At 34.4% G+C, this 15,847-nt stretch overlaps 1 protein-coding gene across 4 annotated transcripts in view; it reads right to left on the minus strand.

Annotated features, from left to right (window-relative positions):
• Positions 1–1,410: 1,410 nt before the first annotated feature.
• The window catches only part of tafa5a (TAFA chemokine like family member 5a), a 147,373-nt gene continuing 132,936 nt past the window's right edge, over positions 1,411–15,847 (minus strand). For 2 of the 4 annotated variants that reach the window (NM_001430368.2, NM_001430369.2), the window contains 3 exon segments: positions 1,411–2,794; positions 3,291–3,318; positions 14,711–14,838. In NM_001430368.2, the coding sequence (NP_001417297.1) occupies positions 3,307–3,318; positions 14,711–14,838 (140 nt within the window). In that variant the 3' untranslated portion in view covers positions 1,411–2,794; positions 3,291–3,306. 4 annotated transcript variants of the gene reach the window in all.

Consider the following 15,847-nt stretch of genomic DNA (forward strand, 5'->3'; position numbering starts at 1 on the left):
GTTTAATTTTTTCCCCAATCTTCACAATGAGTTCTGTAAAGTGGGTGAAAGTAGACAATAGAAGCACATCTTTATTAGTTATCTCCGCAGGTGCTGCCATTAATCTGTGGGCCAGGCAAACACAAAATAGGCTGCATTTTTACTTATGGGTGGGTCTCGGGTGGATAAGATCAGTCATTGGTTATGCAAACTTTAACTACTTTTTCTAAAATATTAAAGTGTTTTAAGTAATTTTATTTGACAGACTGGCACAAATATGCAGACAACTCCATTCTCACAATGAGCCTTATGACCGAGTTAATTTTTCCGAGGTAATCTGGAAACAAGTTCAGTGCAGCTATTACTTTGTAAAAGCCTGTCTTGGTTATTCAAATTACCTGATTAAACGAATTAAATTGAAACACAATGGATGACTTTGTCATTAAAAATGAAAACAGTTTAATATAAGTTTTTACAAAATTCAATATTTCATTTTAATTTTATTTAGGCTAGGTGTTGTTTTAATTACCAAACCAGTTTGTGCTTTGGTGCTGAAGCATAGCAGACTTGTTTTGCAGCACTTCACCTTAAATGTTATTCGTCATTTTTGCTCATCTAGTTTAAAATTGGACCAACAAATGTTTCCAAGAATTTATTTTTTTTGTTTGAGCCTGTCCACTATTCAACTGCACGGGTGAATCATTTGCTTCGCTCTGTGGAAACTCAGGATTTAATTAATGCTTCACTGTATGTGTTTTATTACAAACCTCTGTAATATATTGGCTAAATTTATTTATTTATTTTTATTTTCATTTATAATTTATAATTTTAATGTCTTTTTAATATGTCTCGATCATCTGATTTTCCATGGTGCTGATGTGCTTTAATTTTCTCTGTTTCACTCTTTGCAAGTTCAGGCGAGGGAGTGTTTAATAAGCAACACATGGCAGGAAAATAAACATTAAGATTTAAAAGAAAATACCTTAATATTAAAAAGGAAATATATGTTTGACCCTATCAATGTCATAATGAATGCCCCTTAAATAATGTAGCCTAGTTGGCAGCAAGCATGAGTGTTTATTGAGATTGATATAAGATAAAGAAAACATTGAAATTAGTCATATAAAAAATATTGTTATAATACTTGTGACTGCTTTGGAAAATAACACTCATCGCAGATGTAGTCTGGCATTTGTTACCCAAGACAAGTCAAGATTTTATCAAGACAAAATTGTATAATCTGACACAGTGAATTTCGTAACCAACAATAAAAAAATCCTGTGATCTGACCGGGGCTTTAGTCTTATTTTCCTCCCAATTTGAAATCAGTTTCAGACAGTTGCATATCACTGTTAAACCAAGTAAAGATCTATTTAAAAAAAGAAAGAAACAGAAACAGCCAAAAACATCATGATGTTAAAATTTTGTTTAGCAACTTGATATTGTCACTTATTTAATTTATTCTTAAAACATTTCATAATAAAAAAAGCATTTAATGTAAATGACTCTAAGACTCTCTGAACTGTATCTGGAGGTGTCAAGACTTCGAGGTGAGCACTGTGCAAACAAACACAAGCACAAAAAATCAATCCCCAAAACCCAACAACAAGGCTTTTTCTCTGAACCTTTACGATACAAAAGCTAAAAGCAGTCTCCGTGACTCTGTTTCAGGATTTCTTCCCTTTGTGTTTTGTCCGTTTTTCTCTTTTAACTTTAACTTCTTGTGGTCTTGTTTTTGACTGTGTGTGGTCATGTTTCTAATGCGCCAATAGTTGCTACTTTAATTGGAACATAAAAAATAAGATATGCCTGCAAAGCATTACCCACATTCTAGATCTGTCAGTTTAACAATGTTATTCATGTTAAATAAGGTTCTCTACAAAGATACAACATATAAAACTGTTAAATATATAACTTGTAGGCCTTTGAAAATACATATAATGACATACAATATCTCACTCCTGGTAATCAGAAATGACAGTTTTCATGTTCTTGTTTAATATCTTCTGACGATAAACAATGGGGTACGGTTCCATTTAACCTTCCATGCTGAATGCAAACTGTCCAAAATGTTGCTACTGAAAAATGCTAAACAAATTTGTTGATGTGATTGTGTACAGTATCTATATCCTAGCTGTCCTTGAAATACAGTGGGTAGTTCCTTTCAAGGAAATCTGTAAAATATTAAAGGTTCTCATCAGATTGTGATAAATGGGAATGGTCAACCCAGTCGTTTCAGTGTTCCATGTCAGCATTTTTGCTTGTAGACCGCCGCTGTATAGCAAAGTCTTCATAGATCTATATCTACCTCTCTACATTTAGGTATATATATATTTTTTTCACCGTCTTAATCGTTTCAAGTCTGTCTCTCAGTCCGTGCTAACATAGTCAATGGATTTTTTTAAATTTCTGTATTATATCATTATTTTTTCCTCTTTGGTCTGTAAAAATGAGTGGCAAAAATGTACTTCAGCAGAAAGCAGTTCAAAAAGCGGCTTGGTTCACAGTCTAGGTCAGAACCGCTGGTGGAGTCCCAAAAAAGCCTATGTTTGGTTCAGTCTCAAACAGGGTAGGTGCCTCAGAGTCGCTCATAAATTCCTCAAGGCTGCTGCTGTCCATGAGGCGCTTTGTGAACATCTAGTATGCTCTCCGTGGCACAAGGGGGTACTGCCCATTTACAAAGCTGAGACGCAGACTGGTAGGCAGAGGCAGGTGTCAAGCCGATGAGACATAGCAAGTATCTACAGCAGGTAGGCAAATCTGCAAGAGGCCTTGTCTGGTAGCGCTCCAGGAACCCCTCCCACTGTTAGGACACCTAAATCATCCAGAAACACACAGAAAGTCAATTCAGAATAACAGCGCAACAGTGATGAAGATGTAGAGATATGAGCACAATAATGGGAGATTTTATTTAAACACATCTAACAGATTTTGTTACTACAAGTTGTCCTGACTAACAATTTATTGCATATTTCTTTGATACTCCACTCAAAACCTCCATGACATCCATGTCATCCCAGGAGTACTGTCTATAATTTCATATATATATATATATATATATATATATATATATATATATATATATATATATATATATATATATATATATATATATATATATATATATATATATATATATATACATATGCTTATTTGCTTGTCTTTCTTATAATTTATGGTTACAGAAAAAAGTTATAGTAAAAAAAAAGTCACACCAATTTTAGACAACATGAGGGTGAGGGAAATTTCACAAGGTTTATGGATTCAGGTGCTGGTTTCCCCACCTGACCAAGAAGAGTTATATGCTTTACCTGGTCACCTGGCTGATCAGATAACACCCTAACAAGAGAGAAAGAGAGAAAGAGGGGAACAAAAACTTAAAACTTGAAAACCAGTCTGACTGGGAGATCAGGGACCTCATTAACATAGATATGATCCCAGAGTGAATGTACACTAAAATCCTTGGCAGTGTTCAAATATGTAAAAATGGTCTTTTGAGGAATAGTTCACTTACAAAATGAAAATGCAGCCATCATTTACTCACATGTTGGTCTACTTATGAACAAAAAGAAGACATTTTGAAAAAATGTATTGTATGGTATTCAAATAATTGATGATCACCAGTCAAACCCATAGTGTGGGGAAAATTTATGGAAGTTAAGGGTTCCTCACAACAGGCTTGGGACTTGTGGAGCTCCGCATCATTAGATTTGCTCTTCAGCGTTTAGACACTTAACACTTAACTGAACTAAACTGAACTTCAATCGACTAGAATTTCTATGTTAAGCTGCTTTAACACAATTTACACTGTAAAAGTGCTACAGAAATAAACAAACAAAAAACAAACCATCAACTGGAAGTGTAGGTCAAAGTTGACCAATCATTCTGGAAGTGAACTATTCCTATAACACTTTTAGCATATTATAGTGTTTTGAGCCATGTCAAGTTCTTACCCATTTTTTCCCCCTTGAGTTAATGTAAGAGTATTTGGAAATTTAAACAATTCTTGCTACTCAACATTCTCAATAACAGTATGTTGACCGTTCATTTAATTTGGGGGCATTCATATGTTAATGCATTTCACATCTGTAGGAGAGGTGTATACTGTACACATTTTGTATGTGTGTCTGTACATTCATTCACCTGAATCACATCTATGCATATATGAGAAATGATCTGAGATGAAATATGGGTCATTTTCTACACATTTTATAAATGAGGCCGCAAGTAGCGACCACTTACAGTTAAAAAGATGGAGTTTAACTTAAAACAGTTTAGACAAACAGGTGGTTATAGTTTTCTGGTGCAAGGATAATCCGGTTGAATGTTTGACATAAGTCAAATATATTAAAGTGATGTTGAAATTGGCAAATTTTTAAAAACTGTAAAAACTGTTGCTTTCTTCAGCACCTGCCATGGAAAATGCTCAGAAATCCCAGCACCATCTGTTAAACAATATACTGCCAAGTCAGGGGAAAAAAGTGACCAAATGCTGCCAACGTGGCTGGTGCTTCATTTATAATATAGAACTCTTGACATTTGCATGGGAAGCAGATATTCATGGATTTAGCCAGAGCTGGATGAAACATGAATATAAAATAAAAAAGATAATCATGATAAAAATAAACTCAGGAGATGTCAAATGATCCAAAAGTAAAGGGGCTAAAGACAATACTGTGCTATTGATAATCTGCAGCAACTAATACTTACATAAAGTTGCTAACTCAAACTCCCATTACATGATTAGCAAGGCCTACGTGTAGTTTGACATTATAGTTTTAGCCATCATTTTACTATGTGCTCTATCAACAGTTAAGGGTTTGATTGTTTAGCATAGACCAGTTACCCTACAGGCTGGCCAATATGCTTGCATCTTACTTTGTTCATGGAAATCTGATAGTAACCTACAGTAACTGTTGAAATATACTGTAGAAAATGCCTGCTTTTTGAGTCATTTGATGCTCTTGCTGAATTTAAAATAATTTTAGCTGACACATCATGATGCCAAGCTCCAGATAAGATGGCAGACTGCTTAAAAAAAAATCCTGATATAACAAGTTAAATAAGAATTATCTTTCAAATCATGAATGAATCAAGGACACATTGATTACCATTTTTAAATACATGATTAAGCCAAATACCTTACGGAAAAGCCACAAGCTTTACATTAGCTTTACATATAAAATATGCATGTCATATTTGTGAAAGACATTTAAATACATCAAACATGGACTTTAAATTATTTTGATGTGAAATTCATGTAAAGACATGAAAAAATGTGGTAATCTGCTTACATGGGATCACGCAGGATTCAAAGGCAATGTCATGTTTACTTACAGCATCTACTAAAATTTCCACTTGGGTATCCAAGTTGTAAACATATAACTGCATATGCACCTTAAGTGTTATTCTCTGACTTTGCAAAGTCATAATAAATAATGATACCCAGCAAACAACGTTGTGTTTAATAGATGTCTAATAGACATCTAAACGTATTCAGCTTGGCTAAAACAAGGCAAAACTTGGGCTGTTAGTGAAAATCTAAGAATAAGCATAACAATAACTAGTAGTCAAAATAGACAAATTATACAGACTTTGAATGTGTAGTCATTCATTTCTGTTTATTTGATGAATAGTCTAGTTTAGGCTAGTCATATTTTTTGACGTCTTTTAGATTTTCCCTGACAGTCCAAATTTAGCTTTGTTTTAGCCAAGACGAATATGTTTAGACGTTTATTAGACATCTTTAAAAAAAAATGCTTGCTGGCTAATCATTTATAACATTTACATACATTTATATAACATTTTTACTCAGTACTCAAAGTGCTTTTACACATTAAAATGGAGACATCTCCTCAATCATCTCCACCAACAATGTGCATCATCTAACTCTTCATAAAATCTATTTTTAACACATGTTAAAGTAAAAACAAACATGTTGAGTATTTCTCCGACACCAAGGTCAGAGGATTGGAAAGTGATACATATTTGCTCAACCCTTCTATCAGAAGTAATCAAGCTGGTGTAAAGTGAAAGTAGAATATACAGTTTTGGAAATCCATGCAGCATGTCAAAGGTGTAAATGTATTTCTGTGGACTATGCTTTCCTAGTTGAATTTCTCAATTGACATACAGAGAATAGCAGTATCATATATATCATATTATATGAAGAAATTAATCGAATATCTGAGGGATTGAGTAATACACAGTGATTTCTTATTCCAACAGACTAGTTTCCTACTGACAAAGCATTCCGTTGTTTAATTTTTAGTGTAAGGAAATTACATAATGCATATCTTAGTGCCTCTCACTGACAGCAGAAATACTAAATTAAACTCTTTCCCTTACAATAACAGCAGCTGTTATGGTTTATCCAAAGACATTTTACAAACAAATACCTGTACTACTACTACTAAAGTATCATTAGAATGCTATGATTATATCTTTCAACGTATGTTGAACAAAACTTTTTGGCTTGAAACTAATTCAAACAACCCAATTCAGTATAAATATGATTTTATTTTTTTCTTTGTGTGATGACAACAGCAATAAAGGTTTAAAATAAGTAGCCTGTCTTTTTTTAACAAATTGCCTAGGCTGGTACTTGATGAAGACTCTTTTGGCAGGAAATGGGAGGCTGGCAAGGTAGCAAAGAAATCCTGCCTGAATTGTCTGGGCAAAATAGCCAACTTTGGCTGTCCCAGGCACACAAGAGTGGCACTGGTGCTACGGAAACCAACCATTTTGCAAAGTCATTTGACAACATGTACATTTTCTTTGTTTCTTTTCAAATTTATGTTGGTTCTTATAAATACTGCATGTTGTTGAAACATGTAAATAGTAATCAATGCTTCTGTCTCCTGGAAGGAATCAAAATGGAGGTTCTTGGTCTCCAGTGCTAACTTGGCTGCTTCAGACTGGAGCTGGCATCAGGCGCTAATGGTTTGCAGAGGCCGAGTGCTTGCATGGAGGAGCAGCTGTCATCTCCATGGTGATGTTGTTCAAGACTGGGCTGGGATGTGTCCTGTGGTGCCACACTGGCGCATTGGGATCAATTACACAGACCCCAACACCCAGAGCGGTAATGTCTTGGCATGTGTCATCCGCAACCTTCCCATGTATTTTAACACCCTCTGTCTATTCACTTTACTTTTTCACATTAGGGTTAAGATTTAGTTAGGTTAGTATTAGAATAAGTTGGCATACTTGCAATGTAACATCAATTCAAGCTTATTTGTATAGCATTTTTCCACAACAATTATTCTTTCAAAGAATCTTTACAAAAGGTGCATTTAATTACATTAAAGACAAAATCAGAAAATTAAGCTGTTGTGTATAGGGTGGACAGAATACAGCATGTACAGAGTTAACCTATATACAGTTTCTTTTCAAAAAGGTGATATCTATGTGTATAAAACATTTGAATGGTTTAATGAAGGGATCCAAGATTAATTAAAATGAAAAATAAAATAACAATAAAATCATGAATTAAGAATATATTGAATCATGTAACATAAAATCATGAAAAATACTCGCCACTATCACATCACAATCAAATATGCTTCTTAAGCCAAACGTGAGACAATGCAATATGCTCTTGCCTGTCCTGTTTGTTGCCAAACAAATTTTAAAAGAAACACTATAAGCACCAATCTCTGAAGAGAGCACTTCAAACCATAGGACACCCATACATTTCAAAAGCCTTATTTACAGGATGCATCACTGATGAGCAGACACTTTCTCTGTTTGCATGTGAAAGGCTGCTGATTACTGCAATCAGTAGTCGTCTCTTATCTCAAACTCCACTGACGCTACATATTTGAGGACTCTTTTCTGTCGTTAAATACTGCCAAATCAACCTAACAGCTAATAGAATGGTTGATTAAGAGTCCTCTCATTCTGATGGTATAATCAGGGAATTAAGAAGTAAAGTGGTGTAACCTTACAAAAAGGGAAACATAATTTTAGTTCAATTTACTGAATCCAGAATGCCTACTGCATTTCAGAAAGTATCAGGTGTGTTTTCTTGAAATAATAATATAATAAAAAAAAAAAATTAGAAACAGATTTTTTACAGATTATATTAATTATATTAATTTTCATACACACATATATATATATATATATATATATATATATATATATATATATATATATATATATATATATATATATATATAATTAAAAACACAAGGCATCTGTTCATGTCCAAGCATGTATATTTTAGGTATGTGCATTAGTAGTAATAAAGTTCTTTACATGTTAATGTAAATTTAGTTTAATGTAATTAGAGATAATACCACGATGAGCTTAACCATGTTAGTTTGTTCAAATATTGTGCATATCCGAAATTGCATTACAAAGGTTATTTTAAGTGTGCAAACAATAGTGTATTGGAATTCATCACCTTTAAAATCTATACTTTCAGTCGACCAGCAACTGATGAACAAATAGCCAACTATCCGGGAATAAACTTCCGGGAGACTTGGGATGTCTGGGATTACATTAATGTTACTAGCCATTTTGCGAGCTAGTGTAGCACGTGCCAGACTGGAGTAGTGTTTAGAGGTGGGCGGGTATGGTGATATGTGAACAGGTTATTGAGGTTATTGAGTGTCCAGGGTTGCTGGAGCAACGGGGGCGGAGCCAGCACAAGCAGGCTCACACAGGAGACAGCAAGATTGCTAATTAATGCAGGCTTTAATAAAGTGATATTCTGAGTTCAAAAGCGATGGTACTGTCTAACATGACAGTGGGGAAGACAACATGTTGTCTGTCACATCATTTGGGATGCCATGTTGAGGGTCACTGCACTGAAAACATTATATTTTGTACTTATTCTCTTTTATCTTACTAGATATTTGTCTGAATTGAATCGTTCGTGAGAAGTGAGATTTTACAGATTTTCTGGCTCTCCACAGATGCTTTCCTAATTGCATTGAGTCACCTGCTAGAGATGACCGGCAATCCACAAGAGGCAACAAATGCTCATTTAACCTGATGCTGAAAACGAAGGGATCACAATTGTGCAAATCACCGAGAAGGAAAAAGAAAAGTATTAGCAAATCACAAACATAGTGATGAGTGTTTATTCAAACAGGATCTGCCAACGGGGTTGATTAGTGATCATTCTCTTATTGAACAGCAGAAACCTGTTAAGCCTACTAGAAAAATTTTGATGAGTTCTATTGTCTCTTCACAATTATTGTCTAATTAAAACAGAAAATCCCAAAATAAACTGCCTCACTGCAATTTAAGCATGTAAACCATCTCCCAGGTCACTCCCAGGTCACAAAAAACAAAATGTATGGTTTCTGATTATAACCTGTTTTATTCAATTTGCCTTAGGTAAACTTAAAACTTCAATAATAAACTTTTTTAATAATAAACGTTCTATCAAAGTAATATTTATACTTTAAACCATCAGTTTTTATGTCATATGACCACATAAAAAAAAAAAAAAACATTCTGTTCATGTGTTTTCAGTTTTCTTGTATTTCTAATGTGAGTTTTGTAGTTACCATCTTTCGTGACATTTATAGTCATATGAAAGCACCAGCTTACCTCACTAATAAAAATAAAATAACTGTCATTAGTTTAGACTAACATTATATTTATTAGGCATGGGCCGGTATAAGATTCTGACGGTATGATAACCTTGGATAAAAATATAACAGTTTCACTGTTTGATATTGTAATTACTGCTCTAAAATATATTACTTTTAAATGTCTGGGTAAAAACTAAAACTTTGTTTTTCCACTTTGAACACAGTAGATCTTATTTTAAGAAACATTTAAAATATTTTGGTAAACAGTAAACAGGCTAAATAATTTAAATGAATCATTAACGTCTGCTATCTTCATTAGTTTCTAAAACACAGATTTCAATACAATTTAAAACGTCATCTTTGGATATCTTTTCTGCTGGAGATTTACTTTAAACAGTTATAGAGCTATACGTCTGGGGTTTCTGCTTAGAAGCAAATGAAAAAATCCTTATTTATACTCAAAACCAAATTGAGTATAAAAAATAAATGTAATATTGTAGTTAAACAAATAAAAAGAAAAATATTAATTTAGTTTTTTTTTATATGGAACTCAGTTTCAATCTATTTTTAAGTGTTCTTTTTTATTTTCAGAAAGATGAGTGTCCACCTTTTCTTCAGACAGCACAAATCTGCATGATTTGACTGTCACCTGCCATTTCAGTGGATCTGAAAGCAGGAATTATCTGACTGAAATGGGCTTATGAAGGAATAATGTAACAGGGCTACGTTTAACATTTTCTTTAAACCCGAAAGTCTCTCATATCTACAGCTATAAATGTGCCGATCTCCTCGGTGATTTGTTTTGCCCTGTTTGAATCTGTTGGACTTGCCTGTCTGAATGCGGTTCCAGTTCCAGATATGTAGTCTATCTGAAGACCGGTGGAGGCGTGTGCGTGCGATGTACCTGAGTGGCGGGGGTGAGTTATGTTTTGTGCTGTATTTCAGTGAGTACTCAGGGCATGCTTCCTTGCAAAGTATTGCCAGTTTACCTGTCATATCAAGCATTGTTCCATGTGACTTTCTTGACTCCATTCCTGTGTATGACCCTGTCTGCCTTGACCACATACGTTCTCTGTCTTTGCCCCCCTGATTTGTTTTGGACTGATTGTTGTTGCACTGATCCTCTGCCTGCTTTATTACTACATCTACTGGATTTGCCCCTTTGCTTGTCGCTTAGTTTGGACTGCTTTCCTGTTACCAACCATTTGCCTGTTAATACGTTGATGTCTTCGTCTCACCCTTCTAATAAACTTCCACACATGGATTCAAACAAAGCCTCAGCTTCCTTGTTACAGAATACTTTACCAACCATAAATTCAGCGGAAGTTTCCAACCTACAGTTGCATATCAAAGTGAAGTTTTAAAGGGTTATTAGGAACGATTGATGCAACTACAGTCGGTCAACGAACACCTGATACATTATATCCGGTCACTACCTCCTACCACGCCAAGAACGGTAAGCTTTGCTATTCCCGATAAATTTGATGCCCCTGCTGAGCAATGCAAAGGCCAAGTTCATGCCAAGTGAACAAGTTCATACCAAGTTCTATGCTAAGTTAAGATTTATATGGAGCACCAGAGTGAGAAATTTGATTCAGAGGAAAAGAAATGTGCATTTTTAATGGCGTTATTGACTGGATGAGCGATTGACTGGGCCGCAGCACTATGGGATTCGGATGCTCAAATAAAAACTTCATTGGAGTATTTCACACACGTGAAGTGATTGAATACACAGATGGAGGAAAGGGAGTATCCACCCAATTGATTAACCTCAAACAAGGAAAAAGATCAGCTGCAGATTGCGCTTTTGAATTTAGAACAATAGCGGCTCAGAGCGGATGGAATGATGTGGCTTTAAAAGCAATGTTTCATCATAGTCTGAATGAGGGGCTTCAGACGGAGCTGGCCTGCAAAGATGATGACTTATCTTTTTCTAAATTTGTCAAATTAACCATTGGAATTGATAATCTCATGAGACAAGCACCTCAACACAGAAGAAATATCAACATTCAAGAGTTAACCCAATATTTCATGCCATTAAATAAAATAGTCGGGATGAGCCTATGCAAGTAAATGCTTTACGAGTACCTAAAGAGGAGAGAGAATGGAGACGTCGCCTCAAACTGTGTTTTTATTGTGGTGGAAATGGACATTGAAGCTTCGGATGTCCACATAAAAGCAGCAGCCATGTCAAGGTAAATATGGCCCACTTTTCAGTACTCAGCAATAAATCAATCACGCCACCAGTCCTTGATGCTGTTTGTCTTGATTTAACAGCAATGATTGATTCAGGAGCTGCACTTAATATCATTAGCAGAGTCATCATTCCAAACATCATTTGGAAAAAAATTTTTAAAAAGAAGGAGAAAAATTTGAAGGGGGCTAATAATTCTTACTTCAACTTTAAATATATAATACTATATAAATATATAAACAATATACAATTTTTTTGTAATTTTTTTTTTCTAGATAACAATAAATATTTTTGATTTAGATTAAATTCAATTTTATGGTTTGAACCAAAATTTAAATATACTTTGACAAAAAACAAGTTGGTTTAAAAAGTTAGTCAGTGAACACAGAAGCAGACTTCAGTCTTTAAACACTGAGTTACATCTCAGCTTTCTGCCTCTTGAGTACCACATTTTCAATAGACTAAGCCAAGCTTAACAATTGTTTAGCTTTGAAAAACATGACTTCAGACCCTTGTATTCTTTTCCATTATTACACTGCATGTGTCTAGCTGCTTTTGAATGTAAGAATGCATTCAACAACCTTAGCAAAAGATCCTCCTTCAGACATAATGTTCTCTATTGTAGTGTGTGATGCCTGGTGGTAACCTCACAGGATGGTACATGGCTACTTTCACACAATGTTTTGTAAAAAACCAACATAAAATAACAGAATCTTGTTTACACAGAAAATTTTAACTTAATATTAGATTTCTTTTTGCAACTTTATATCAAGTTTGTTTAGTGTGCAATTTCGTAAAAAGAAGGTATTGTTACAGTAGGAACACTGCTTTTATCCATGCTGAATAGCAAAACACTTTTTTTTTTTTTTTTTTTTAGAAAGAATGCAGTTTATATATGATTTAAGAGTGGGTTATGAGGATGGGATACAACAAATACCTACATAAATAAGAGGCAAATACATCTAAACACAAAATACACAAGTGACGCAATGTGTGAAAACTGGACTGACACTGTTTCAATTTATTAGAACTTCTATGTTAAGCTGTTTTGACAAAATCTACATTGTAAAAACACTATAAAATAAGCATGAATTGAATTGAATAGCTGATGACAGCAGCCAAGAGTGAACTGTCATTTCCACCTTTTTCTTCTACATATTGTCTACATCACTGTTACTATCACTCATCTGTTCACATAATTAGTCCTAAGCATGATCTAATTACTATTGATAAATACATATAGTACCAGGGCTCCTTTCAAAAGCAGTCAAGTTACAATGTCGAATACTGGAGTCTGAAATGCCCCGTTGGAATCTGGCTTGAATTTGTGTTATTACACAGCTAAAGTTCAACATTTAAATGAGCGTTTGCTGCACACTTTACCTATGTAATGTAACTACTGTTTAGTCACATTTCAATCATCATAATGAAAATCAGACAAATCCAAATTTTTTATGCTGCAATCAATTCTTTCATACGATGCTGGGAAAAAGGGGCAGGAATAAACAAGATTCAAGCGATCGGTCAATATTTTAAATTTATGTAAAGAGAGGTCATATTTTGATCTTCGATTGGTCTCATGCAGTGACATGATGTAATTTTGAAGTCAGAGTTAACCAAGCTTGAACTGTGTGATGCAGCAAACTGTGAAACTTGTCACATGACCTTGCGTTTCTGGTCTTCTGCATTCGCTTGCGCATGAATTAAAAAGTCTATGGGGCAAAAAGTGCAATGTGACCCCGGCTTTACATTGAAATGATTGTATGTTTCCATCAATCAATCAATCAATCAATCAATCAATCAATCAATCAATCAATCAATCAATCAATCAATCAACCAATCAACCAATCAATCAATCAATCAATCAATCAAACTCTATCTATCAAACTCTATCTATCTATCTATCTATCTATCTATCTATCTATCTATCTATCTATCTATCTATCTATCTATCTATCTATCTATCTTCTGAGAGAACTGAACCAACAACACTCCTCTCATTTGGAAGACCAATATAAAGTAATACTTAACAAGTATATTGATTTGTTATTCAGTTTGTTCAGAGGGAGAAATTATGTAGCCATGATTTTGTAAATTGACAAATAATTAAACATTCAAAAACTTCTGACAAAAGTTGTTTGTAGTAGTAGTTTGAGTAAAAATCTTAAAAAAATAATCACAGTCAACAAGGGCAAATTGCAGAGATGAAGCTGGTTGTATGTAATAAAAGGCTGTAAAAAGATTTTAAAAAATCATATTTACCAGAAGTCATAAAACATGTTGAATGATGGCAACATATATATGATGATTACACTTTATTTTAAAATACAATTAACTTAGAGTGCACATTTTGTAGTTATTACATATTATGTCACAATTAAGGTGACGCGGTGCCGCAGTGGGTAGTGCTGTCACCTCACAATGTGAAGGTTGCTGGTTCGCGCCTCAGCTGGGTCAGTTGGCGTTTCTGTGTGGAGTTTGCATGTTCTCCCCGTGATCCCGTTGGTTTTCTCCGGGTGCTCCGGCTTCCCCCACAAGTCCAAAGACAAGCAGTACAGGTGAATTGGGTAGGCAAAATTGTCCATAGTGTATGAGTGTGAATGAGAGTGTATGGATGTTTCCCAGAGATAGGTTGCAGTTGGAAGGGCGTCCGCTGAGTAAAACATGTGGTGGATAATCTGAGGCAACCCCAGATTAATAAAGGGACTAAGCCGAAAAGAAAATGAATGAATGAATGAATGAAAGTATTTTTGGTTATGTTTATGCTGACTTGGTTACAATGCTTATGAACTTTAGTTTTATGAAAGTGTAATACTGGTCACCTCTCAAACTATTTTACTATTCTGCTTACATCTGAAATACTCATTTTCCACATCTAATAAATTTCAAATGGAATATTACTTAGGAATGGATATTTCTTTTAGAATACCCTGATTTGTTCAAAAGCACTCTATTTCACAAAGTAATTATGAGAATAAGCATGTCTCACCGTTGTAGTTTTCACTCTGCCACTTGGCTGTGTACAAGTCCAGCCAGATTTATTTACTAACAAGTCACACTCTTCATCCTCTAGACAGGGCACCATGTCACACCACTGCTTGGTCTTCACGATACGAGCTGTGGATCAAGACCAGAGAAAAGGTTAAGAAGATGTGATCAGGAAGGCAAGTACAAACACAAAAACAACATCTTTTAGGCAATATATGAAAATCTTTGCATTGCATGACAATTGGATTTAGGTTAAATAAAGACGACTGAAGAACACAAGAAGAATTATTGTTAGGTGGGAAATAATAATAGTCCACATTTATATGACATTTTACACTTGCTAAAAAGTAATAGCAAATGTTCTAGTGATAGCAGCACTCCTCCAACTGCTTTAGATTGTATCACTCCACCTGCACCATTTCTCACAGTGTCATCACTGAAGACTAAACTGTATTTATAAGAATAGCACCTGTTTCCATGATTTCGAATATGTGACTCATCAGTCGTTTGTCACCCATCGAGCCCACCATTATGGTGGATACTTCTTGTGGAATCTATAGCGCTGTGCAAGTTAAAGCATGACATGAAATTTGTTTTGCGTATGACCAACCACTATATTTAGACTTACTCATCTGTTATTTGTTCCAGAGGAATCAGATTTGATTAAAGCTTTATACCTTTAAATAAATGAAATTATATATCAACATGTTTTTGGATTTTAACTTCTTTTAACTGATTTGTTTGGAATCTATACATTGTTTGTTACATTGTGTTGCTCAGTAAAGGGTATTTGATATAAATCATAGCAATATTTGTTAAAATTTTTTGTTTGGAAATATGAAACAAACCATAGAAACCTCTGAAGTGATAAGAGAACCATACAAATATGTGCAGAGTGGTACATGAACTGATATTGATTTTATTTTGTGACAAAGTTTTCTTTAACTTGTATTACAATCTGACTACACAAATCATTTCCAAGGTCATATATGGGTCAGTTTATTTTGATAGTCCGTTTGTTGACTTTAAGTTACATTGCATCTAAATGCCAACCAATTCTCATTAGATTACAAGTAGACAGTTTGGTTGGGGTTAGGGTTAGTGTCAGTTGACATGTTTCTTATAGTCAGTTAAATGT

This window comes from Danio rerio, chromosome 4 (genome assembly GCF_052040795.2).
Source record: "Danio rerio strain M-AB ecotype USA chromosome 4, GRCz13ab, whole genome shotgun sequence".
Classification (NCBI taxonomy): domain Eukaryota; kingdom Metazoa; phylum Chordata; class Actinopteri; order Cypriniformes; family Danionidae; genus Danio; species Danio rerio.